Source organism: Aquarana catesbeiana, linkage group LG06, assembly GCF_042186555.1.
Source record: "Aquarana catesbeiana isolate 2022-GZ linkage group LG06, ASM4218655v1, whole genome shotgun sequence".
In the NCBI taxonomy this organism is placed as follows: domain Eukaryota; kingdom Metazoa; phylum Chordata; class Amphibia; order Anura; family Ranidae; genus Aquarana; species Aquarana catesbeiana.
Genome location: NC_133329.1, coordinates 25,833,645 through 25,860,370, shown reverse-complemented (window position 1 = coordinate 25,860,370; position 26,726 = coordinate 25,833,645). Strand labels below are relative to the sequence as shown.

At 46.0% G+C, this 26,726-nt stretch overlaps 1 protein-coding gene across 1 annotated transcript in view; it reads right to left on the bottom strand.

The window, feature by feature from the left end:
* Positions 1-12,454: 12,454 nt before the first annotated feature.
* Positions 12,455-26,726, bottom strand: part of LOC141148238 (guanylate-binding protein 3-like) — a 54,058-nt gene continuing 39,786 nt past the window's right edge. Inside the window, exon 11 of the mRNA XM_073635491.1 lies at positions 12,455-12,824. Coding sequence (XP_073491592.1) covers positions 12,600-12,824 — 225 coding nt within the window. The 3' untranslated portion in view covers positions 12,455-12,599. The remainder of the gene's footprint in view (positions 12,825-26,726) is intronic.

Below are 26,726 nucleotides of genomic sequence, written 5' to 3'. Positions count from 1 at the left end.
CTAGACTCTTGTTTGGACAGATTTAAGTGAACTATTCCTAAGAATTACAGGCCTACAATATGAAACGCCATATTTCTGTGCAAAATAATTGTACCGCTTTCAGCACCTAAAATCTGAAATAATCATACCGCCAGGGAGGTTAAGGCAGAATGTGAAAAACAGTAAAGATATATAACAAAGATTTTAAAAATTCCAGCCCTCAAAGCTAACGTTCTTGGGGGCGCACCTATCGGAGCATGCCATTGATGCATATATATTTTTTATACTTATGATGATATGTAAGTATTTATAATTGATATGCTATACAGTGGTGACAGAAAGTATTCAGGCCCCCCTTAAATTTTTCACTCTTTATTATATTATTGCAGCCATTTGCTAAAATCATTTAAGTTCTTTTTTTTCCTCATTATTGTACACACAGCACCCCATATTGACAGAAAAACACAGAATTGTTGACATTTTTGCAGATTTATTAAAAAAGAAAAACTGAAATATCACATGGTCCTAAGTATTCAGACCCTTTGCTGTGACACTCATATATTTAACTCAGGTGCTGTCCATTTCTTCTGATCATCCTTGAGATGGTTCTACACCTTCATTTAAGTCCAGCTGTGTTTGATTATACTGATTGGACTTAATTAGGAAAGCCACACACCTGTCTATATAAGACCTTACAGCTCACAGTGCATGTCAGAGTAAATGAGAATCATGAGGTCAAAAGAACTGCCTGAAGAGCTCAGAGACAGAATTGTGGCAAGGCACAGATCTGGCCAAGGTTACAAAAAAAATTCTGCTGCACTTAAGGTTCCTAAGAGCACAGGGGCCTCCATAATCCTTAAATGGAAGATGTTTGGGATGACCAGAACCCTTCCTAGAGATGGCCGTCCGGCCAAACTGAGCTATCAGGGGAGAAGAACCTTGGTGAGAGAGATAAAGAAGAACCCAAAGATCACTGTGGCTGAGCTCCAGAGATGCAGTCGGGAGATGGAAGAAAGTTGTAGAAAGTCAACCATCACTACAGCCCTCCACCAGTCGGGGCTTTATGGCACACAACCGCCGGACTTCTTCTTGACCCCGATCACCACTGACACCACTAAAACCATTATGAGAAGCCTTCGAGACAGCACATCACCAAATTACATCATTCCCACGAAACTCCTGAAAGAATGCTCCGACATCCTGGCTCCCACCATAACACACCTCATAAATCAGTCGTTCAAAGAAGGGATTGTGCCAACCTCCCTCAAGCAAGGCACCATCAAACCCCTACTAAAGAAACCCAATCTCAACCCCAAGGACCCTAACCACCGCAGACCGATAAGAAGCCTTAACACCATCTCCAAGATCATGGAGAAAGCGGTAGTACAACAGTTACACCACCTGGACACACATCAACTTCTGGACACTCTACAATCAGGCTTCCGCCCAGGCCATGGCACAGAAACGGCACTTCTAAAAATATGGGATGATGCCCTCGAAGCTGCAGATGACGGAGAATCATGTCTCCTGATACTGCTAGACTTAAGTGCAGCATTTGATACAGTGGACCACAATACTCTACTTGTCCGCCTCACAGAAGTTGCAGGGGCCACAGATTTGAGTCTACAATGGTTTGCATCCTTCCTAGAGCATTGCTCTCAGACAGTGAAATTGGAGCATTCACCTCCGACACCCAGACAATTTCCTGTGGCGACCCCCCAGGGTTCACCTTTGTCGCCATTGCTATTCAACATCTACATCCGCCCACTCCTCAAAATAATCAAAAAATCAGACCCCTGCTTCCACTCATACGCTGACGATACCCAAATCTACTTTCGCATCACCGGACAAAAAGACCACCATTATCAACTAGAGCAATGTCTCACTTTGATAGATGACTGGATGATCATCAGTTCCCTCAAACTCAACGGGTCAAAAACAGAACTTCTCCTCCTAAACGCTAACCAAAATCCCAAAACCAAGTCTCCATGCATACCTCCCACCATCTTTGGACAGACCATCTCCCCGAGCACCAAAGCCAAGAGTCTCGGAGTTATCTTTGACTCAGAAATGACAATGGATGCACAAATAATAATAATAATAATAATAATAATAATAATAATAATAATAATAAATAGGATCAGTATTCAGCGGATCTCACCATCTCCTCCGCCTGCTACGCAGACTCATTCACTTTATCCCAGAAAAGGACAAAGCAGCAGTAGTTGGAACAATCATCAATTCCCGTCTTGACTACGCGAACTCACTCTACATAGGCTTACCCCAATATCAGCTTGCGCACCTACAGGCCATTCAAAACGCGGCAGCAAGACTGCTAACAGGAAAAAAACCCTGGGAGTCCATCTCTCCATCACTGAGGAGCTTATACTGGCTAACGATAAAGAATCGGATCACATTCAAGACCCTCTGCCTCACCCACAAATGCATACAAGGAAACGCCCCTCAATACCTCCAAGAGAAAATAAAACACTACACACCCAATCGCAATCTGCGATCATCCAACCAAAACCTCCTCCCCGTTCCCAAATACCGCTACAAAGCAAGGGGAGAACGCAGATTCGCAGTCCAGGGACCTCGGCTATGGAATACTCTTCCGACTCACATCCGCATGGAAGGAAACTATCTGGCCTTTAGGAAAAAACTAAAAACCTTCCTCTTCTAACAAGCTGCTCAGACACAAAACGCATTAGCGCCTTGAGGCGATTAAGTTCGTATTTGCAGCGCTTTACAAATCATTCATTCATTCATTCAGAGTGGCCCGACGGAAGCAAGACACATGAAAGCCAGCATGGAGTTTGTTAAAAAACACCTGAAGGACTCCAAGATGGTGAGAAATAAGATTCTCTAGTCTGATGAGGCCAAGAACAAACTTCAAGGGAAAAATGAAGGGATCAAGGGAAAGATGAATGCCTCCAAGTACAGGGATATCCTGGACGAAAACCTTCTCCAGAGTGCTCCAGAGGACCTCAGACTGGGCCGAAGGTTTACCTTCCAACAAGACAATGACACTAAGCACACAGCTAAAATAACGAAGGAGTGGCTTCACAACAACTCCGTGACTGTTCTTGAATGGCCCAGCCAGAGCCCTGACTTAAACCCAATTGAGCATCTCTGGAGAGACCTAAAAATGGCTGTCCACCAACGTTTACCATCCAACCTGACAGAACTGGAGGGGATCTGCAAGGAGGAATGGCAGAGGATCCCCAAATCCAGGTGTGAAAAACTTGTTGCATCTTTCCCAAAAAGACTCATGGCTGTATTAGATCAAAAGGGTGCTTCTACTAAATACTGAGCAAAGGGTCTGAATACTTAGGACCATGTGATATTTCAGTTTAACTTTTTTAATAAATCTGCAAAAATGTCAACAATTCTGTGTTTTCCTGTCAATATGGGGTGCTGTGTGTACATTAATGAGGAAAAAAATGAATTTAAATGATTTCAGCAAATGGCTGCAATATAACAAAGAGTGAAAAATGTAAGGGGGTCTGAATACTTTCCGTCCCCACTGTATATCTGCCATTCTGTGTTCATCTATTGTTAAATGTAATACTATATATTGTACTATGATCTTTTGTATACATATATTGTAGACATATGCACCCATCTCTTCCCCTACATACATACATTTCCAATTTGCTTGGTGAACATCCACAATAATTTTGTCCCTTTACCGAATCAGGGCCAACATGATGTTCTAATTCATCTGAGCTTTAGAGTGCTCTGAGTATATATATATCTGATGTCCTCATGCAATGGATTTTATGATGTGATGTAGTTTAGACCATGTGGTCAACCTTCTTTTATCAGTTAATACATTTTTGTTATATACCTTTTAGGGATGAGCCGAACACCCCCCTGTTCGGTTCGCACCAGAACATGCGAACAGGAAAAAAGTTAGTTCGAACATGCGAACACCGTTAAAATCTATGGGACACGAACATGAATAATCAAAAGTGCTAATTTTAAAGGCTAATATGCAAGTTATTGTCATAAAAAGTGTTTGGGGACCTGGGTCCTGCCCCAGGGGACATGGATCAATGCAAAAAAAAGTTTTAAAAACGGCCGTTTTTTCAGGAGCAGTGATTTTAATAATGCTTAAAGTCAAACAATAAAAGTGTAATATCCCTTTAAATTTTGTACCTGGGGGGTGTCTATAGTATGCCTGTAAAGGGGCGCATGTTTCCTGTGTTTAGAACAGTCTGACAGCAAAATGACATTTTGAAGGAAAAACTCATTTAAAACTACCCGCGGCTATTGCATTGCCGACAATACACATAGAAGTTCATTGATAAAAACGGCATGGGAACCTAAATTAAAAAAAAAAAAAATGACGTGGGAGTCCCCCTAAATTCCATACCAGGCCCTTCAAGTCTGATATGGATATTAAGGGGAACCCCAGCCAAAATTTAAAAAAAAAAATGACGTGGGGTTTCCCCTAAAAATCAATACCAGACCCTTATCCGAGCACGCAACCTGGCAGGCCGCAGGAAAAGAGGGGGGGACGAGAGTGCGCCCCCCCCTCCTGAACCGTACCAGGCCACATGCCCTCAACATTGGGAGGGTGCTTTGGGGTAGCCCCCCAAAACACCTTGTCCCCATGTTGAGGAGGACAAGGGCCTCATCCCCACAACCCTGGCCGGTGGTTGTGGGGGTCTCCTTTTCTTCTCTTCTTCATTTTCTTCTCCGGGCCGCTCCGCAATCCATGCTGGCATCATGGAGGGAGGCTACCGCTGTGTGACGACGCTCCTCGTCTGACAGTTCTTAAATAACGGGGGGCGGGGCCCCCCTCTGACGCACGGTGACTTGACGGGACTTCCCTGTGACGTCACGGGGAATGCCACAGGGAAGTCCCGTCATGTCCCGTGCGTCAGAGGGGGGCGGGGTCAACGGGTGGCCCCGCCCCCCGTTATTTAAGAACTGTCAGACGAGGAGCGTCGTCACACAGCGGGAGCCTCCCTCCATGATGCCAGCATGGATTGCGGAGCGGCCCGGAGAAGAAAATGAAGAAGAGAAGAAAAGAAGAAAAGAAGAAGAGAAGAAGATGAAGAAGAAGAGAAGAGCGGGAGCCTCCCCCCCATGCCATGGGTGCGGAGCGGCCCGAGGAGAAGAAGATAGAAGACGCCGCGGAGGAGATGCTGGACGAGAACGCCGGAGGAAGAACCAGAAGAGCCAGAAGAACCAGAAGATGAAGGAAGATGAAGGAAGATAGAAGAAAGAAGAAGTATTTAAATAAAGGAATTGTCAAAAACTGTCTCTTGTCATTTTTAACATTTTTGACAGTTTTTTAGTGAAATGGTAAGGGTACTTTTGTACCCCCTTACCATTTCACACAGGGGGGGGCGGGATCTGGGGGTCCCCTTGTTAAAGGGGGCTTCCAGATTCCGATAAGCCCCCCGCCCGCAGACCCCCACAACCACCGGCCAGGGTTGTGGGGATGAGGCCCTTGTCCTCATCAACATGGGGACAAGGTGTTTTGGGGGGCTACCCCAAAGCACCCTCCCAATGTTGAGGGCATGTGGCCTGGTACGGTTCAGGAGGGGGCGCACTCTCGTCCCCCCCTCTTTTCCTGCGGCCTGCCAGGTTGCGTGCTCGGATAAGGGTCTGGTATGGATTTTTGGGGGGACCCCACGCCGTTTTTTTTTTTTTTTTTTGGCGCGGGGTTCCCCTTAAAATCCATACCAGACCTGAAGGGTCTGGTATGGAATTTAGGGGGAACCCCACATCATTTTTTTTTTTTAATTTTGGCTGGGGTTCCCCTTAATATCCATATCAGACTTGAAGGGCCTGGTATGGAATTTAGGGGGACTCCCACGTCATTTTTTTTTTTTTAATTTAGGTTCGGGGTTCCCCTTTGGGGAATTCCCATGCCGTTTTTATCAATGAACTTCTATGTGTATTGTCGGCAATGCAATAGCCGCGGGTAGTTTTAAATGAGTTTTTTCCTTCAAAATGTCATTTTGCTGTCAGACTGTTCTAAACACAGGAAACATGCGCCCCTTTACAGGCATACTATAGACACCCCCCAAGTACGAAATTTAAAGGGATATTACACTTTTATTGTTTGACTTTAAGCATTATTAAAATCACTGCTCCTGAAAAAACGGCCGTTTTTAAAACTTTTTTTTGCATTGATCCATGTCCCCTGGGGCAGGACCCAGGTCCCCAAACACTTTTTATGACAATAACTTGCATATTAGCCTTTAAAATTAGCACTTTTGATTTCTCCCATAGACTTTTAAAGGGTGTTCCGCAGCATTCGAATTTGCCGCGAACACCCCAAATTGTTCGCTGTTCGGCGAACTTGCGAACAGCCAATGTTCGAGTCGAACATGAGTTCGACTCGAACTCGAAGCTCATCCCTAATACCTTTACTGTTTTTCACATTCTGCCTTAAAAGTCCCAATTGGGGTAATAATTTTCTACAATTAAACATGTTCGGGATGTTGGCAAAATCCTCTTTGCAATACAGACCAGTACTCTAGTGGCTGATCCCCTTCCCTTCCTCTGATATTCAAGAGGTTATGCTATGCACTCTAAACAAATATATACTGTATATAAAAAATTAAGAACACAAGACATGATCTAATAAAGAGCTATTCCTTCAGAGCAAAAATGGGTGGTGGCGTGAGGAGTGGAGGAAACTGGCTCTAAGACAAAAGATTGGAGGACAGAGGAGCAAAGGAGGAGATCTTAAAGAGGAACAGCAGAAATAGAAAAATGAGCATGGAGACCTTCTTATTATATAACGGGTCACAGGAAATCTGGTGAGTGAGTTTTCCACAAGATGTATGTGGATAAGCACTTGTGGGTCATCTGCCCTCATACATGTAGGGTTATCTCTCATGTAGAGCATGCTCATTAATGTCCAGGACCAGGCAGAGACAGCGGTCAAGTAAAAAATCTAACTTTAAGGCAGTTCCTTGACTTAGAGATGAGCAGTCACTGTTTACAGTAAAAATACAGAATTCCTTTGAAAATTGACTTGTCCTATGTCACTACACAATGTAACCTATATGCTGCATTAGGAAGGATGTGCTGAGCCTGTGCCCTCTCCATCAGTCCAGCGTACCTCTGTTACCTCACTGCCGGTAATAGAATGGGGTCCCGCCGAGCACCTAGCGTGGACCTCATGTGTGCTCATTAACTCCTTCCTTCCCTACCTTGTGACCAGGCCATAGATCTCTGTAACTCGGATTGAGATCCGGTTGCTATTGAATACTGACCTCTAGGGAGGGAGCCAGCATATCGACCCCCTCTCTACCGGAGGACCCGTCACACTTACCAGGAACCACGCCCAACTGTTTGCTTCATGACTTGAGCTTATACTTGGTTACTCTTAGCATCTACAGTCCTCTTCTTGACTTTCCAAGTTAACTCCTATGTAATGGTGTTTCTTTATATTCTGTAGTGCTGTTACAGACCCTGGTTCTTTTGGATACACCAGAACCAACATGCACCCCTTTGAATATTGAAATAGACCAGGCTCAGAATGGTTAATGTAACTCCTAACTACTATAGTGTGTCTGCCCGGGCATACCTCTATGAGGTGAGAGTACATAATGGCATTGTCCATGGCTTGGATGTCCTTGGATGAAAACCCCAGTTTCTTCACCTGCGCCAACGACTGTGCTCACAGCTGGACCCACTTCAACCCCACCTTTTTTGGACCTCAGCCATCCTCCTTTTTATAGCACTGGTGGACTGGCTAGGACCCAAAACCAGGGAACTGAGCTTGAAACATTTAACCCTTTCCCCAGGCTGGGCATCCAAGCTTCAACCTACCACACAGATATCACTACGGTCACTGGATTCTTGTTGAAGGACAATGTCCTGTGAAATATTACAGAATTGCCATTGAAGATTTTAATATTTACACTGACATTATATCAAGAGCACTTTTTTTACTGAGCACATTATTGGTTTGCACCTATTATGAGGTACTGTAGCACATTTATACATGAACATTTTGAGATGCATAGTTTCCAAAAAGGTAATGAGGAAGGTTTGTGTATTTATTTATACTATACGCGCTAGGTATTAAAACTACTTGCCGACCGAACTGGGCAGAATTACGTATATACAGTATACATGATTCTGCACTTCCGGGTAGGAGGCCAGCATGCCGCTTCTGCTGTGATTAGCCAGATGCCGGCCAATGGATGTCCGCCGGCACCCGCTGACCGTTGAGGAGAGAGGCTAGACAGACCTCTGCATATGTAAACAATACAGAGCTCTGTCCTGTCAGAGGGGATGTGATGGAGGGAAAATCCATCACATTCCTTTGTAAAAGCAGCACATACAGTACACATAAACACTGGCTAGGCACACAGTTAACCCTTTGATCACCCTAGATTTTTAACCCCTTCCCAGCCAGTGCCATGAGTACAGTGACAGCGCATGTTATTTAGCACTGATCACTGTATTAGTGTCACTGGTCCTCAAAAAGTGTCAAAAGTGTCACTTAGTGTCAGATTGTCTGCGGCAATATCACAGTCCTGCTATGAGTCTCTGATCACTGCCATTATTAGTATAAAAAAAATAAAAAATAGTAAAAACTCCAGTATATATCCCAGAGTTTGTAGACACTATAACTTGTGCGCAAACCAATCAATATACGCTTATTGGGTTTTTAATCGAAAATATGTAGCAGAATACATATTGGCCTAAATTGATGAAGATATTTGATTTTATAAATGGTTTTATTGGATATGTTTTACAACATATGGTGTTTTGTCAAAATTGTCGGCCTTTTTGTTTATAGAGCAAGCATTAAAAAAATGCAGAGGTGTTCAAATACCCCCAAAAGAAAGCTCTATATGTGGGAAAAAAATAACGTAAATTTTATTTGGGTACAGCGTTGCACGACTGCGCAATTGTCAGTTAAAGTAACGCAGTGACGTATCGCAAAAAATGGCCTGGTCAGGAAGAGGGATTATTCTTCCAGAGGGTGAGTGGTTAATTTGTCACTCAGAGAATAATTTTACACCAGTGTGGATTTAGATATCTTTTTATTTGAAGTATATTTGTTTAGAGCATATAGTGCTGCACCTCTTGAATATCTGCCTAGTATCTCTACCTTCCTTATCTGGAATGTAAATATGGTAAGTGTCCAGCAGCTGTAATTAGTAACCAGCAAGTTGTACTTTCCATAGGCGCACAGTTGACCACTTCAATACCGGCCACTTTCACCCCTTTCTACCCAGGCCAATTTTCAGCTTTCAGTGCTGTCACATTTTGAAAGACAATTGCGCAGTCATGCAACACTGTACTCAAACAAAATTTATATCATTTTTTTCACACAAATAGAGCTTTCTTATATAAATAAATAAAAAATAAATTTTGAAAAAAAAAGTTATTCTTTGTTTCTGTTATAACATTTTCTAAATAAGTATGTTTTCTCCTTTACCGATGGGGACTGATGATGAGGCACTTATATGCTGCACTGATGGGCACTGATGGGCACTGATAGGCGGCACTGATAGGCAGCACTGATAAGGAGGCACTGACAGGCATCCCTGGTGGGCTCTAGTGGGCATCCGTTGTGGGTCTGCACTGATAATCAATGCACTGCCCTGTCAGGAGAGCCACTGATCAGCTCTCATCTACTCGCGTCTTGTCAGTGCGGGTAGAGGAAAAACGAATAAACTGCACTTCCTGGTTATCATGTGATGAGCTTTGATTGGATACAGCTAATCACATGGCAAATAGCCTACAGTACATCATAGGCTTTTTATCAGGATCGGAGATGCGGTGTATCGATCATCGTGCTGCGCACACTCATGGCCACGCGCGTGCAAGCAGCTTATCCTGCTGGATGTCATATGATGCCCAGTCAGGATAACTTAACCACTTTGCAGTCGTCATTCTGCTATACGGCAAGGGGGAAGTGGTTAATATTAGAATTATACTAAAAATAGATGTTGGGTTTAAATAAACCTCACTAACAGTTTCCATCTACCTCTTCCTAAAATGTTACATGGAATCAGAAAAGAAACCTGTGGGAAGAAAAGCTGGATATTTTACATACCTTATCCCCATCTTCCACCAGTGGCCCTTAAAGAATAAGTTCACCTTTGGGAACATGTGACATGTTCCACCTGTTTTTAGGGTGGTTTCTGCTTCTGCAACTCTCCCCCCAATTCCCCCCTATTGCTCCATGACAGCGGGCCAGGGATCTTACAATTAGTAAAAAAAACACAAACACAGTTTATGACAATTCCTTTATTAAAAATCCAAAGACAGTGTCCACTGATGTAGATTCATCATCAATCATGCCGCCCGCCACTGGTCCCAAAAAAAAAAGAAAAAGAAGCTCAGCACTCATCGAAGGCTAACTGCTGTCTGTCTGCTCCGCCATCTGACAGTTCTTAAATAGGTAAGGAGAGGGGGTGTTTTTTTTCTAATTGACACTTTTTGGTGAGTGAGTAGGCCATACTCATTCACATAGTGGGGCCAGGATCTGGGGACCCCCTTGTTAAAGGGGGCTTCCAGATTCTATTAAGCCCCCTGCCCGCAAACCCCCACAACCACAGCCCAGGGTTGTGGGGAAGAGGCCCTTGCCCCCATCAATATGGGGACAAGGTGCTTAAGGGTGGGGGGGGCCAAAGCACCCCCTCCATGTTGAGGACATGGGGCCTGGTATGGTTCAGGAGGGGGGCTTTCTCGTCCCCTCCCTTTCCTGACCTGCCAGGCTGCATGCTTGGATAAGGATCTGGTAAGAATTTGGGGGGCTCCATGCCATTTTTTATTTTATTATTATTTTGGCGTGGGGTTCCCCTCCAAATTCATACCAGACCTAAAGAACCTGGTATGAATTTTGCGGTCATCTTCCCAGCCCACTCCTTAGCAACCAGCTTTCTACAGTGTGTTAAAGAGAAAAAAAATGCTAAATGCATCAAAACTGCACATACGCATCAAAAACGCAGATTTAAAAACGCAAAACATGCTTGAAAATGGCAGGAACAGCATAGATGGGAACCTAGCCTGAATCTTCCTAGACTCAAGTAACTGCCTGTCCGTATCGGATATACGAGCAGACAGCCACACTGACAGTCTGCAGGAGGCGGACCATGAACCGATGATCTGCTGATCATGGATGCAATGCTTTACAGGCTCCTAAGAAAAAAATTAGTTAGTGAACATTTTTTTACCTGCAAAAAATGTGCATTTGTTTTTTTTGTTTTTTAAAGTGAACTCATCCTTTAAGTAACAGTGACATCATGCTCCTTCCAGTAAGATCTCCAGATGACGTCATCCGAAGGCCATGCCCCCATCATTATCTAAGAAATGCTTGACATCGGCGAAGACAGATCAGCGGGACGCAGCATTGGAGGAGGGTCGTCGGCAGGAGCTGCATGGAGGAAGAAGAACACCAGACAAAGAAGACAGGAGAAAGAAGACCGGAAGAAGAAGTGGGAGAAGAAGAAGACAGAGGAAAAAGGAGAAGACCGGAGGGAAAAGGAGAAGCCCGTAGGAAGAAGCGGGAGAAGCTGGGAGGAGGAAGAAGAAGACATTTTTAATAATAGAATGTAAGCCCTACGAGCAGGGCCCTCCTGTCCCTTCTGTATTGAACTGTACTGTAATTGTGCTGCCCCCCCTGTACATTGTAAAGCACTGCGTAAAATGTTGGCACCATATAGATCATGTATAATAATAATAAAGGACTTGTCAAAAACTGTCTATTGTGTTTTGTCACACTACACTACCTTTTTTTGGTAAATGGGTAGGGGTAAAATGTACCCTATACCCATTCACATGGGGGGGGAGGCCGGGAACTGGGGGCCCCCTTGTTGAAGGGGGCTTCCAGATTCCGATAAGCCCCCCGCAGACCCCGACAACCACCAGGCAAGGGTTGTCAGGAAGAGGCCCTTGTCCCCATCAAAATGGGGGCAAGGTGCTTTGGGGTGGGGGTGCCCCCCATGTTAAGGGCATGTGGTCTGGTATGGTTCAGGGGGGGTGCTCACTCGTCCCCTCCCTTTCCTGACCTGCCGGGCTGCATGCTCAGATAAGGGTCTGGTATGGATTTTGGGGGTCCCCACAGCATTTTCTTTTTAACTTTGGCATGGGGGGTCCCCTCCGAATCCATACCAGACCCAAGGGCCTGGTATGGACCTGGGGGGAGGGCATACTTTTTTTTCACAATTCTTTTTTTTAGGCTGCAATTCTTTTTTTTACATGACTCATCGGTTGTTAAGGATGCGATGGCCATCTTCCCGGCTCCCTCCTTAGCAACCAGCTATATACAGTGTAAGGAAGAAAAATGCAAATCGCAGCAAAATCATGGTAAAATCACAATAAAAACGTGTGTCCAAAAATGTGGCAAGCCCCGCAAACCGCAATGCAGCAACACTCAAAAGCAACATGCATAGATGTGAATCGAGCCTAAGAAAAACTCACATCCTTATTGTGGAGGAAGCATATAGAGAGAAAAAAAGAACAGATACTGATGGCTTCATGCGTTTATGGTGAATATTTTATTGCTATATAAAAAAAAACAGGAAGCAAGAACAGTTGTAATCTAAAAGTTAAAAAAACACTCCAACACAGTTCAATTTTAAAACGATAACATAATGTCTATATGTCAGCAAATAAGATTTTTTTTATAAAGCCTTCTTCTTGAAGAAGTCACGTGCCGTCCTTACCAGGCCCGCAACAACAGTCCCCTTCCATGACAAAAATTGTACAATATCGCAGAACATATCAGCTGCAGAATCCACCCATGAAGTTTCTTTCAGTTTTTCCACCTCTCCTTTTAAGTCCTTAAGCTGTTGGTGGTACATGTCAGCTTCTTCATAAAACCCTTGCCTGATGTACAAGCCTTGTTCCTGTGTAAACACAAATGACAAAACTGATTAATAGAAAAGCTGCCACAAGAAGTTTTTTTCAGAAAGCTCCAATTCTGTTGAATTTCCTTCATATTTTGGTACACTTGTCTCTATCTAAAACTGCTATTGCCTTTAGTCTCTACCATATCCCTTCCTTCATAGCTTTCCCAACTACTATGATGTCCAGCCATTGACACCCCACTTTCCTTTTGTATTCAATTTACTCAATATTTTTTTTTTTTTCAAATAACAGTTTTTATTGGTCACAGAAATATAAAAGTACAAAAGAGTTGTAATTTGCTCAATACAGATTATCATTGGTAGACATTCAACCTGACATTCAATAGGCGATAGAATACTTTCATCTAGAGAAAATAAAAATGAAGTACCTTCTTCATCTGGAAAATTCGTCAACCAACAGATATATATTTTATACTGGACATAATCCAAAAATAAGGAAAGAGATAGTAGAGAGAGAAAGGAGGAGAGAAGAGAATATAGGAAAAACAAAGGGGGGGGGGAGAAGGGGGGGAGGGAGGTTCTGCCGCCGATCTAGGGTGGGTCCTCCCGTCCATGCCAATCTTCCCAGACTTTGTCATGTGTTTCCAGTCTATCTTGTAAGCGGGCTGTCATTTTTTCCATGAGCTCTATGTCCTTTATTCTGGTGTATAAATCTGTTGGATTGGGAGGGGTCTGTTTTTTCCAACGCAGTGCGACCAGGCACCTTGCTGCTGTGATTACGTGGCCCATCAATTTCCTAGAGTGGCGGGGTATGTTCAACCCGGATATCCCAAGGAGAAATAATTTCGGGGACCAGGGCACCTGTACCCCCAGCAAGCGAATCAGTAGCGATTGAACTTCCGTCCAGAACGGGGCAATTTTAGGGCATGACCAGTAAATATGAAATAAGGTCCCTCTATCTTTGCAACATCGCCAACATCTGTCCGAACTGGAGGGGTATATGGCTCGGAGTACGTCAGGTGTCATGTACCAGAAATAGAGAATTTTATATGCGTTCTCCTTGTACAAAGTACAGAGTGAGCTTTTGGCTGCCTGGGACCAGATCACCTGCCATGTGTTTTCTGGTATCTCCTCGCCTAGATACTTCTCCCAACGGAGCATGTATGTGTGCTTGCCCTGATCCGGGAAACTGTAGGAGTTCAATATTCGGTATATGTCAGAAATTAGCCCACGTCTAGTCGAGCCTTCTAGTATCAGGCCCTCAAATGTAGTTGGGGTTGAGAATTGTAGATCTGGGGCGATAGATTGGGCATAATGTCGGAGTTGCAGGTAACCATAGAATGCTTGCTTTGGGATGCCAAATTTTTTTTGAAGCTCCGCAAAGGAGAGTAGCCTGCGGTTGCATGGGTGGACTAGGTGGCCGAAGTGGAACAAGTTTCTGGTCGCCCACGGGGAGGACATCTGATGCGTGAGGCCTGCGGGCATTTTGGGGTTGTATAGAAAGGACGTGAGGAGTGATCTCTCGGAGCATAGTGTGTGGGCTCGTGACAATCTACGCCAGAGTGTGCTGAGGTGCAGCATGGGGCCCAGCAGCTGTGAGGGATCTACCCTCGCCTTCGCATTCCATAGCATACTGTTTGGGTGGACCGGTGCCATCCACAATTTTTCGATTTCTGTCCACTTGTTGTAGGAGCGTTGGGTAAACCATGAGGCCAGGGCTCGTAGTTGGGCTGCCTGGTAATATTTGGTTATGTCAGGAAAGGATAGCCCGCCGTCCGTTCGCGACGCCAGCAGGACCGATCGTGGTATTCTGTGTCTCTTATAGTTCCATATATAACGTATCATGTCCGCCTGTATTTTCCGCAGTTCCGCTGATGGGACTGGAATGGGGAGAGTTTGGAATAGGTAGAGCAGTTTTGGCAGAATTACCATCTTAACCGAGGCTATTCTCCCTAAGAGGGAGATATGATGTGTCTTCCATTTTCTTAGTAGGTCCCTGATGTTTTTTAGGAGGGGGGGGGTAGTTGGCTCTATACAGGGTAGAGTAGGAGGAGGTAATCTGGATTCCTAGGTATTTTAAGGATAAGTCATTCCAATGGTAAGGGAAGCATTGTTGTAAGTGTTGTCGGATTTGGTTGCGTTTATTTTATATCCCGATAGGGATCTATACAGGTCGAGCTCGGCCTGTAGATTGGGAAGTGAAATCCTGGGTTGGGTCAAGGTGAGTATGATATCGTCGGCAAATAATGCCAGCTTAAATTCCCTATCTCTCACCTGAATCCCGTGTATGTTTGTATTTTTCCGGATGGTCGCCGCCAGGGGCTCCACACAGAGCGCAAATAGTAGCGGTGATAACGGGCACCCCTGGCGAGTTCCATTAGCAATCGGGAAGGTCTGCGACAGCGCAAAGGGAGTTTTAACCTGGGATGAGGGGTTGGTGTATAAATGTCTAATAGCCTGCAAAAAAGGGCCCCGAAATCCCATATAGTGCAGTGTGGCGAACAGGAAAGGCCAACTAAGGCGGTCAAAAGCCTTTTCTGCGTCGAGACCCAGAACCAACGCATCTGTTCCTTCCCTGTTCGCCACGTCAATGAGGTCAATAATTCGTCTCGTGTTATCCCCCGCCTGACGCAGGGGGACAAAGCCCACCTGGTCCTTGTGTATCAAGGAAGGAAGTATCAGGTTCAATCGCATTGAGAGAAGCTTAGTAAAGATTTTTAAATCGGAGTTAAGAAGTGCGATTGGTCTGTAACTTGCACATACAGAGGGGTCCTTGTCAGGCTTGGGGATAAGCGTGAGAAATGATCTCTGCATGTCTGCGGGAATGGTAGTGTTCTGAAAAAAGGCGTTAAATATCTTACACATGTAGGGTAATAAAATCGGGAGGAATGTCTTATAGTACTCGTAGGGAAGCCCATCTGGACCGGGGGATTTGTGTGTGGGCAGAGTTTTTATAGTGGCTATTATTTCTTCCTCCGTGATTGGGACGTTAAGTGAGTCAAGGTCCGTTCTTTGGAGTCTGGGAAGGCCACTGTCCTCTAAGTAGTGTCGCATTCGTTCCTTAAGATCGGGAGGTAACGGGTCATGAGGGATCTCAGGGTTGTTATACAGGGTGGTGTAGAATTCCCCAAAAGTCTGGGCTATGTCTTGAGGGTGTGTACGTAGGGTGTCTGATCTATCTTTAATTTGGTGAGGGGTGGACATATGGGAGCGTTCAGACAGTTTGCGCGCTAGAAGGGAGTGGGCTTTATTGCCTTTATCATAGTATGTTTGTTTTAGTCGCAGGAGTGCTTTCTCTACCTGGCCTAGTGCCAGATCTCGAAGGGTATTTCTAAGACATACCACTTTTTTAAGGAGAGATATAGATGGTGAGGTTTGTAGGCGAAGTTCTAGGATTTTGAGTTCTTTCTCAGTTTGGAGCTTGGTTGCTATCGCGTTTCTCTTCATGGCTGAAGAGAGCGCGATGCATCGTCCCCTGAAGACTGCCTTGTGAGCCTCCCAGAGGGTGGTGAGGGAGATGTCGGGAGTATTGTTATCTGAGAAGTAGTTTTTTAGAGTCGTCTCTAATTCCGATCTGGACGGGACGTGTTGGAGGAGAAAGTTATTTAACTGCCAATTGCTGGGTTTACGCACCGCGACTCCCATCTCAAGTGATAAGGTTATTGGGGCATGATCTGACCAGGAAATGGGAAGGATCTGGGCCGTCTTTGTGATCCGTAAGGTGGCGTTATTGACAAAGAAGTAATCTAGACGGGAATGCATACGGTGGGGGGCCGAAAAAAAGGTATATTGTCTGTCTCCTACGTGTAGTGCTCGCCATGTATCAAATAAGGCATAACGCCTAGTTAATTGTCGAAATAGCTTGGAGTCACGGGCAGCTCGGTCCTGTGGGGCTGTGGGGTTAATCACGTGGCGGTCCAATCCCACCGAGTGGGCCAAGTTGAAATCTCCTCCCACGATCAGACATTCGCTGGGGGACTTAAAGAGGCGTGCAAGGACCTTGGATAGGAAGTGTATTTGACGTACGTTAGGAGCGTAGATATTGCAAATGGTTATCGCCTGTGATTGCCACTGGCCACGCAAGATTATATAGTGTCCTCTTGGATCAATGAAGGACTCTAAGCATTTGAACGGGGATCCGTGTTTAAATAAGATCGCTACACCTGCACGTTTACGAGGGTTGAATGCTTGGAAGGCCTGAGGATAATGTCTGGATGCGAAGGCGAAGGCACCCCCCTTATTAAAATGTGTTTCCTGTAGTAGTGCTATGTCTGCCCCTGATCCCCTGATTTCTTTCAATGTAAGATGCCTCTTTTTATTTGAGTTCAGCCCGTGAACATTGAGTGAGATAAATCTAACCATGTTTCTTGGTATATGTGGGGGTATGTTTACTTAGCTTATCCTGCTGAGACGCTTCTACGAGAGTCGAAGGATGGAGAGATCCATAGATGAGGCTCGACCAGATGCCCGTCCCAGATCCGCGACAGACCAGCGGGGGGGAGAGGATGGGGGGAGGGAGAAGAAGAAAGGGTAGAGAAAGAAAGAGGGAAGAAAAAGAGAAAGTGATTATTGTCATCACAATTAAGAGTAAACGATTCATTGTGGGCTCGGACAGTATAGACCACCCAAGCCCCAGTAAGTTCCAATAAGTCTCCCCGGTCAGAACCCCAAACCAGGGCTCGGTCCGGGGAGACATAGAGAACCCTTCAATACAAGTTCAACTGAAATGAAGCTATCTGAACTAAATACTAGAGAGGAACCTTAGTAGGATAAACCACCAGGGGGCCTAGTGGGCCGGAAACAACCAGAACTAGCACTAACTAGTCTCCTGTAACAGAAAAAAAACCCGACATTGGAAGTACAATGACTGAAAAAAGGGGGCCTTAGGGGGAGCAGTTGTAGCAAAAATGGGTAGGACAGAGGCAAATGTCTCGCCAATCAGCCTTTTTTAGGCTTGAGTTTAGTAGATCCTCGAGGTGAATCCCGGTCTCTGGGGCGTTTAGTCGGGGGGATCTTCTGCCATACCACAGGAGGTGGTGTTGGCAAGTCCACGAGATCCCAGTCGGGCAGCCGGGGGGTGGGGATCTCTAGAATGTCGCAAAAGTTCTCCAAGTCCTCCGGGAAGCGTAGTGTTGCAGATTTACCCTGATTGCGGGCTGTAAGGCTGAAGGGGAAGCCCCATCGATATGTGATGTTTTTCTCTTGAAGTAAGATAAGCAGAGGCTGGAGTAATCTTCTCTTCTGCAGGGTGATCCAGGAGAGATCTGGGAAGAGCTGGATTTGTGTATTTTCAAAGACCACTCTTTTTGCGCTGCGTGCTTTGCGCATAATGTCCTCCTTTAGGGGGAAGGAATGGACCCTGCAGATAACATCTCGGGGTCTGGAGGGTGGTCCTTTGGGACGTAGGGCTCGGTGTGCTCGGTCCATTTCTAGAGGTTTATCTGGGGGGTCCCCGAGGAGGTCGTTGAATAGAAGCTGCAAGGTTTCGTGGAGGTCTTCAGGACCCTCTGGTTCAGGTAGACCTCTGATTCGGATATTATTTCGACGCCCCCTATTGTCAAGGTCCTCGATGTGACGTTGCATATTCCAGATCATTAAATGGTGGTCTGCCCCTTGTATTTGGGTACGGTGCACTGCCAGTCTAGTCTCTTGGATTTCCTCCTCCGCCATTTCCATCCTCTCAGATAGATGTTTGAGATTGGTGTGGATAATCTGGATTTCCGCCCGACATGCGGATTTAACCTCTTCGATGAGGAGTTTGAAGTCCTCTTTTGTGGGTATGGCTTGGAAACAGTCCTGCCAGGAAGTGGGCTGCTGCAAACGTGAGCTGTGGCCCATATGAGATTGGAGGTAGCTTGGAGGGGAGGATTCCCTGTGTAATGCTGGGGGGAGCATGGGATCATATGGATCTTGTGATGGCAGCTGATGTGGTATTTTAGGTGCTCGTGGGTCTTCCCATGTAGGCCTCTGCTTAGGAGAGGAGGGATGGGCTCCCACCGGGTTGTCCAAGGGGGTCCCATTTGGTGAGCAGGCCACCTGGGCGTATGATTTAGTGTGGTCTGTCCCCTGTCCCATTGATCTGGAGGCGCCTTGGTGTCCGCGCCTCTGTGGCTGGGGGGTGCTCGGGGGGGGGCCGTGGACTTGTTGGGGGGTAAATCTCCCATGATGAGTTCCCTGTCCCCGATCACTGCTCCAGTCACCCTCCGGGTCCGGTAGCGGGGGAAAGTCACTTGGTTGGAGTGAGGGAGTGGGGGAGATCGTACCTCCCTGAGGGAGGTAGGGGTCTGACAATGAGCGCAGCAGTTGCGGGAAGGCCTCTGAGCACTGTGTATAGGAAGGTGCAGGGCGGCCTGGTAAGGTGTCCCGCGGTGTGCTCCGGGGGGTCTCATGTGCAGGGAGAGGTGGGGGGGGACTCACCGCTGTGGTCCCTTGACCAGACAGTCCATCTATCCCCCGAGTCTGTTCCTCATTGTTGTGGAGTGTGGATGGAGCCGTCGAGGGCTGTTGTCGTTGCGGTCTCGTGGCGGAGGAGGAGGCTGTCGGCGCCATCTTGTCCCGTTCGTCCTCCGACATGGAGGGCTGGTTAAAATATGTCCGGATGGTCGCAGCGGAGCCGGATGGTGGCTGGGACGAACCCCGGGTCCTGGAGGATCTGGTCCGTCTGTTTCCTCCCATATATTGGAGCTGAAAATCCCCCTTTTCAGGCCTTTAAGCTGCGGGCTGGAGGAGAGCTAACAGGTTAGGCGTCCATGCAGAGCGGCTTCCGGTCACGCCCCCTCAATTTACTCAATATTTTATATCCCTGCCAGTAACAGCTGATGGTGACCTCTCCTTGTATTATCACCAGGGCTTTTTTCCAGTGGGAACACGGGGGGAATGCAGTTCCGGCACCTCCAGCACTGAATGTATGTAATGGCAATGGGTTCTGGGCTGCTGGGGAATCTATTGTTGCTGGGGGGGTCTATTGTTGAAGGAGGGGTCTACTGTTGCTGGGGTTGTCTTATGTTGCTGGAGGGGGGGGCAATTGTTGCTGGGAGGGATCTACTGTTCAGGGAGGGGTCTATTGTTGCTGGCTGCTGGGGGGTCTATTAATGCTGGCTTCTGGGAGATCTACAGTTGGCTGGTTGGTAGTGGTTGGCCAAATATAGGTCTCCCAGTAGCCATTGCTGGCTGGTAGGGGTCTATTGTTCCTCGGGTGGATCTGTTGTTGCTAGGGGGTATATTTTTGCTGGGGGGTCTATTGTTGCTGGGGGGATCTATTGTTGTTTGGGGGGGGGAGGGTAATTGTTGCTGATTGCAGGGGATCTATTTTTTTTTACATCAAACAAAGGTTTTATTGATCAACTGGTGCATACCATGTTAGCATGTTATGTTTGCTTAAACACATGAACTTGGTAACTAGTACATTGATTGTTATACAGTCAGTACATATGATAATGAGTACATTGTGCTTGTCATGTGAGAATATTCCATATGTATACATTTAACACGTAGAAACTACACATCGAGGCGCGCATCCTAGAAATCATTCCATATCAATTTGGTTTCATTATACACAGGTATCAGACTCTTGAAGCCAACGATCCCATATCTTATTGTATTTGGCAGGGCAACCTCTATTAATATATATGCATTTCTTATACGGCAAGGTATTATTCACTTCCACCTTCCATTCCACTATTTTAGGAGGCACTTCCATTAGGAGGCTCATCCATTTTTTGCCAAAACCTTTCTTGCTGCAAAGAGTGTTTTGTGGAGAAATGTTTTTGTGTATTTGTCAATTGTGTCTGGAATTATACCCAGAAGGCATTGTTTTGGCGCTAGAGCTAGGGGTGAGCCCATTGTATGGTGCAGAAATGTCACAATTTGTTCCCATAAGCCTTGAATCTTAGGACATGTCCAGATCAAGTGGAAAAAAGTACCTGTCTCTTTCCCACACATCAGACATGTAGTAGATTGTGTACTTTTGTATCTTGCCACTCTAATGGGTGTGAGATATGCCCTCTGAAGAATGTAAAGCTGCGACAGATGGTCTGATAATTTGGGGGACACAGCCTTACAAGACTCCAGTCCCTCCCCCCACTCCTCATCCTCTATTGGTCCCACTTCTCTTTCCCATCTTGGTTTGAGATCATATGCTATTTTAGTAGAGACGGGGGTTGAGAGCATGTTATAGAAAGCTAAAATCAGTTTATGGGGGTCTGTACTCTTAATTACTGCCATAAGGACATTAAGTGTAGGGTTTGGGAGGGAATCAGGAAATTGTGATTGTGACGCATGACGGATTTGTAGAAATCTAAAGAACATCTGGTTCTGAATTGTAAATTCTTCTTTAAGTGAATCAAAAGTTTTAAGATGTCCGTCTTTTAGTAAGTGATGCAGATAAAATACTCCCTGCATGGACCATAAAAATGTGTCATGAATTTTGTTGAATTCAGGAAGGTTCTTGTTGTGCCATATCGGCGTGTAATCATTGAACTGTGGAATTTCAAGTTTAATGGCGGCTAAGTCCCATATTTTCCTGTAATGATATATCATGGTATGTCTATTTTCTCCTAGTTCCACGCCCCCCCGAGCCCGATGCTATTGCATATATCGAGTCCTTAGTGTGTTGTGCCCACTTTGGACATAGGAGCGTGAGACAGTTGTGATGCAATGTAATACAGGTTAAAGTCAGGAAGAGCTGTGCCACCAAGGTCAGTTGGGTTCTTGAGAGTTTGCCATGCTAGTTTGTGTCTGTTGGTACCCCACACAAATGGCTTGAGAAGGGACTCTAAAGATTTGAAATGTTTCAGGGGTAAGTAAACTGGAGTATACCAGAGAACATACAGTATTTGGGGGAGTAAGATCATTTTAATTAACTTTATGCGACCCCAGGTCCCAAGTGGTAGTTTGGATCAAACTTGTACTTTATTTTTAACCATGGAAATGAGAGGGTCTATATTGAGGGATACATAGCCTGCAGGGGATCTAGATATATGGATCCCTAGATATTTAATAACATCAACTCTCTGAAGCGGTAGTCTGGTTTGGGATTCTGGGGGTGGGAAGCTATCAATTGGTAGAATTTGGGACTTATCCCAATTGATTTTCAGTCCTGAAAATATTCCAAATTGTTCGATCGCGTGGAGTGCGGTACATAATGATGGGCCCGAATCCGCTAAATATAGCAGCGTGTCATCTGCATACATACTGCTTTTTTCAATTAAAGAGCCCAGTCTTAGTCCTTTAATCTCCGGGTTCGCTCAGATGGATATCGCCAGGGGTTCTGCAGCAAGGGCATACAATAATGGGGATAAGGGGCAGCCCTGTCTCGTGCCTCTGCTGAGGTCAAACATCTGAGACGACCACCCATTAGCCACCACCTTGGTCCTGGGTTCCTGGTATAGTAATTGAACCCATTTAATAAATTTCGGGCCGAAGCCATAGCCCTCCAAGCATCCCCAGAGATACCTCCACTCCACCGAGTTGAAGGCTTGTGCTGTGTCAAGAGTCACCACAACTCGTGAGCCAACCTCCTCGTGTGTAGCCTGTATATTCATATATAGTTTCCAGAGATTAAACGAGGTTTTGCGACCAGGCATGAAACCTGCCTGGTCTGTATGTATTAGTGATAAGATGACCTGATTAAGCCTAATGGATAGTACTTTGGCCAATATTTTGATATCAACCTGTAGAAGGGATATTGGACGATAGGATTCTGGGTAGGGATGAGCTTCGAGTTCGAGTCGAACTCATGTTCTACTCGAACATTGGCTGTTCGCAAGTTCGCCGAACAGCGAACAATTTGGGGTGTTCGCGGCAAATTCGAATGCCGCGGAACACCCTTTAAAAGTCTATGGGAGAAATCAAAAGTGCTAATTTTAAAGGCTTATATGCAAGTTATTGTCATAAAAAGTGTTTGGGGACCCGGGTCCTGCCCCAGGGGACATGGATCAATGCAAAAAAAAGTTTTAAAAACGGACGTTTTTTCAGGAGCAGTGATTTTATTAATGCTTAAAGTCAAACAATAAAAGTGTAATATCCCTTTAAATTTCGTACCTGGGGGGTGTCTATAGTATGCCTGTAAAGGGGCGCATGTTTCCCGTGTTTAGAACAGTCTGACAGCAAAATGACATTTTGAAGGAAAAAACTCATTTAAAACTACCGCGGCTATTGCATTGCCGACAATACACATAGAAGTTCATTGATAAAAACGGCATGGGAATTCCCCACAGGGCAACCCCGAACCAAAATTTAAAAAAAAAAATGATGTGGGGGTCCCCCTAAATTCCATACAAGGCCCTTCGGGTCTGGTATGGATATTAAGGGGAACCCCAGCCAAAATTTAAAAAAAAAATTGACGTGGGGTTCCCCCTAAATTCCATACCAGACCCTTCAGGTCTGGTATGGATTTTAAGGGGAACCCCGCGCCAAAAAAAAAAAAAAAAAACGGCGTGGGGTCCCCCTAAAAATCCATACCAGACCCTTATCCGAGCACGCAACCTGGCAGGCCGCAGGAAAAGAGGGGGGGACGAGAGTGCGGCCCCCCCCCCTCCTGAACCGTACCAGGCCACATGCCCTCAACATTGGGAGGGTGCTTTGGGGTAGCCCCCCAAAGCACCTTGTCCCCATGTTGATGAAGACAAGGGCCTCATCCCCACAACCGTGGCCGGTGGTTGTGGGGGTCTGCGGGCGGGGGGCTTATCGGAATCTGGAAGCCCCCTTTACCAAGGGGACCCCCAGATCCCGGCCCCCCCCCTGTGTGAAATGGTAAGGGGTTACTTACCCCTACCATTTCACTAAAAAACTGTCAAAAATGTTAAAAATGACAAGAGACAGTTTTTGACAATTCCTTTATTTAAATGCTTCTTCTTTCTTCCTTCATCTTCTTCTTCTTCTGGTTCTTCTGGCTCTTCTGGTTCTTCCTCCGGCGTTCTCGTCCAGCATCTCCTCCGCGGCGTCTTCTATCTTCTTCTCCTCGGGCCGCTCCGCACCCATGGCATGAGGGGGGAGGCTCCCGCTCTTCTCTTCATCTTCTTCTTCATCTTCATCTTCTTCTTCATCTTCTTCTTCTTCTTCTTCTTCTCTTCTTCATCTCTTCTTCCTTCTTCATTTCTTCTGCGGGCCGCTCCGCATCCATGCATGGAGGGAGGCTCCCGCTGTGTGACGGCGTCTCTTCGTCTGACGGTTCTTAAATAACGGGGGGCGGGGCCATCCGGTGACCCCGCCCCCCTCTGACGCACGGTGAATTGACGGGACTTCCCTGTGACGTCACGGGGAATGCCACAGGGAAGTCCCGTCATGTCCCGTGCGTCAGAGGGGGGCGGGGTCACCGGGTGGCCCCGCCCCCCGTTATTTAAGAACCGTCAGACGAAGAGACGCCGTCACACAGCGGGAGCCTCCCTCCATGCATGGATGCGGAGCGGCCCGCAGAAGAAATGAAGAAGGAAGAAGAGATGAAGAAGAGAAGAAGAAGAAGAAGAAGAAGATGAAGATGAAGAAGAAGATGAAGAGAAGAGCGGGAGCCTCCCCCCTCATGCCATGGGTGCGGAGCGGCCCGAGGAGAAGAAGATAGAAGACGCCGCGGAGGAGATGCTGGACGAGAACGCCGGAGGAAGAACCAGAAGAGCCAGAAGAACCAGAAGAAGAAGAAGATGAAGGAAGAAAGAAGAAGCATTTAAATAAAGGAATTGTCAAAAACTGTCTCTTGTCATTTTTAACATTTTTGACAGTTTTTTAGTGAAATGGTAGGGGTAAGTAACCCCTTACCATTTCACACAGGGGGGGGGCCGGGATCTGGGGGTCCCCTTGGTAAAGGGGGCTTCCAGATTCCGATAAGCCCCCCGCCCGCAGACCCCCACAACCACCGGCCACGGTTGTGAGGATGAGGCCCTTGTCTTCATCAACATGGGGACAAGGTGCTTTGGGGGGCTACCCCAAAGCACCCTCCCAATGTTGAGGGCATGTGGCCTGGTACAGTTCAGGAGGGGGGGGGGCCGCACTCTCGTCCCCCCCTCTTTTCCTGCGGCCTGCCAGGTTGCGTGCTCGGATAAGGGTCTGGTATGGATTTTTAGGGGGACCCCACGCCGTTTTTTTTTTTTTTTTTTGGCGCGGGGTTCCCCTTAAAATCCATACCAGACCTGAAGGGTCTGGTATGGAATTTAGGGGGAACCCCACGTCAATTTTTTTTTTAAATTTTGGCTGGGGTTCCCCTTAATATCCATACCAGACCTGAAGGGCCTTGTATGGAATTTAGGGGGACCCCCACATCATTTTTTTTTTAAAATTTTGGTTCGGGGTTGCCCTGTGGGGAATTCCCATGCCGTTTTTATCAATGAACTTCTATGTGTATTGTCGGCAATGCAATAGCCGCGGTAGTTTTAAATGAGTTTTTTCCTTCAAAATGTCATTTTGCTGTCAGACTGTTCTAAACACAGGAAACATGCGCCCCTTTACAGGCATACTATAGACACCCCCCAGGTATGAAATTTAAAGGGATATTACACTTTTATTGTTTGACTTTAAGCATTTTTAAAATCACTGCTCCTGAAAAAACGGCCGTTTTTAAAACTTTTTTTTGCATTGATCCATGTCCCCTGGGGCAGGACCCAGGTCCCCAAACACTTTTATTGACAATAACTTGCATATTAGCCTTTAAAATTAGCACTTTTGATTATTCATGTTCGTGTCCCATAGACTTTAACGGTGTTCGCGTGTTCGAACAAATTTTTTTCCTGTTCGCATGTTCTGGTGCGAACCGAACAGGGGGGTGTTCGGCTCATCCCTAATTCTGGGTATCCCAGGTCCTTTCCTGGTTTGGGGATGAGGACTATTGTTGCCTCTGTCATGGATGGGGGTAAAGTCCCAGTCTCGAAGAGATGATTGTATAAAGTTAGCAGTTTAGGGGTTAGTATTTCACTGAATTGGGAATAAAACTCAATTGGGAGCCTGTCTGATCCTGGGGATTTAGACCTAGCGAAACTGGCAATAGCAATTGTAATTTCATCTGTGGTGAGGGGTGCCTCTAGTAGGTCTATCTGTTCTTCTGTCAGCTGTGGGAAAATCACCTTCTCAAGAAAGAGAGACAAAGATTGTGTCTCAGTGGGAGCTGTCATTTTGTATAAGTCAGTAAAGAAATCTCGGAACATAGAGGTTACTCTGGGTGGGTCTGTTATTTGTTGTCCTCCAGGGCCATGTAGTGTGATAACCACCGGGGGTCTATCTTCGCTGTGCACCAAGTATGCCAATAACTTGCCTGCTTTTTCCCCATATTCAAACATTTTTTGTTTGGAGAAAAAAAGTTTTTGTCTTGCTTTCTGGTATTGTAGCTGGGTAACTACTCTAGTTTGTAGTTTAAGCAGGTCCGCATTTGCGGGGATCGGGGTGGTGGCAAAGTCTCTTTCAGCAAAGGATAGGTCCTCCAGCGCCTTACCGAGGGCACTGGAGGAATTTGTCTTGATTTTATTGATAGCAGTAATTAACGTGGAGCGAGTGAATAGCTTAAAGGAGTCCCATACTGCGGAAGGCGATGCTGACTTGTCATTCTCCACAAAGTACAGTCTCCACTTATCTATAAGCTCATCATCCTCCGGTAGAAGAGAGAGCCAAAATGGGTTCAAACGCCATGACCGTGGTGGTTTTGCTATAGGGATGCTTAATGTAATCCAGTAGGGACTATGATCTGGTAGTATTCTGGGGCAGAATGCAGCCTCTGATAGTCTTGGTGTCAATCTGTGGGATATGAGTATGAAGTCTATGCGGGACATGGAGTTATGAGAAGATGAGAAGCACGAATACGATTTAGCCTGTGGGAACTTGTGGCACCACGTATCTGTTAAGTGGAAGGTGGAAATGAGCTTAGAGAACCTAGTTTCGTTGGGAGTATTAAGGGTAGGCGGAGTAAGTTGCAGCCTGTCTAAAGTGGGATTTAGTGTGGTATTAAAGTCGCCTAGCCAAACT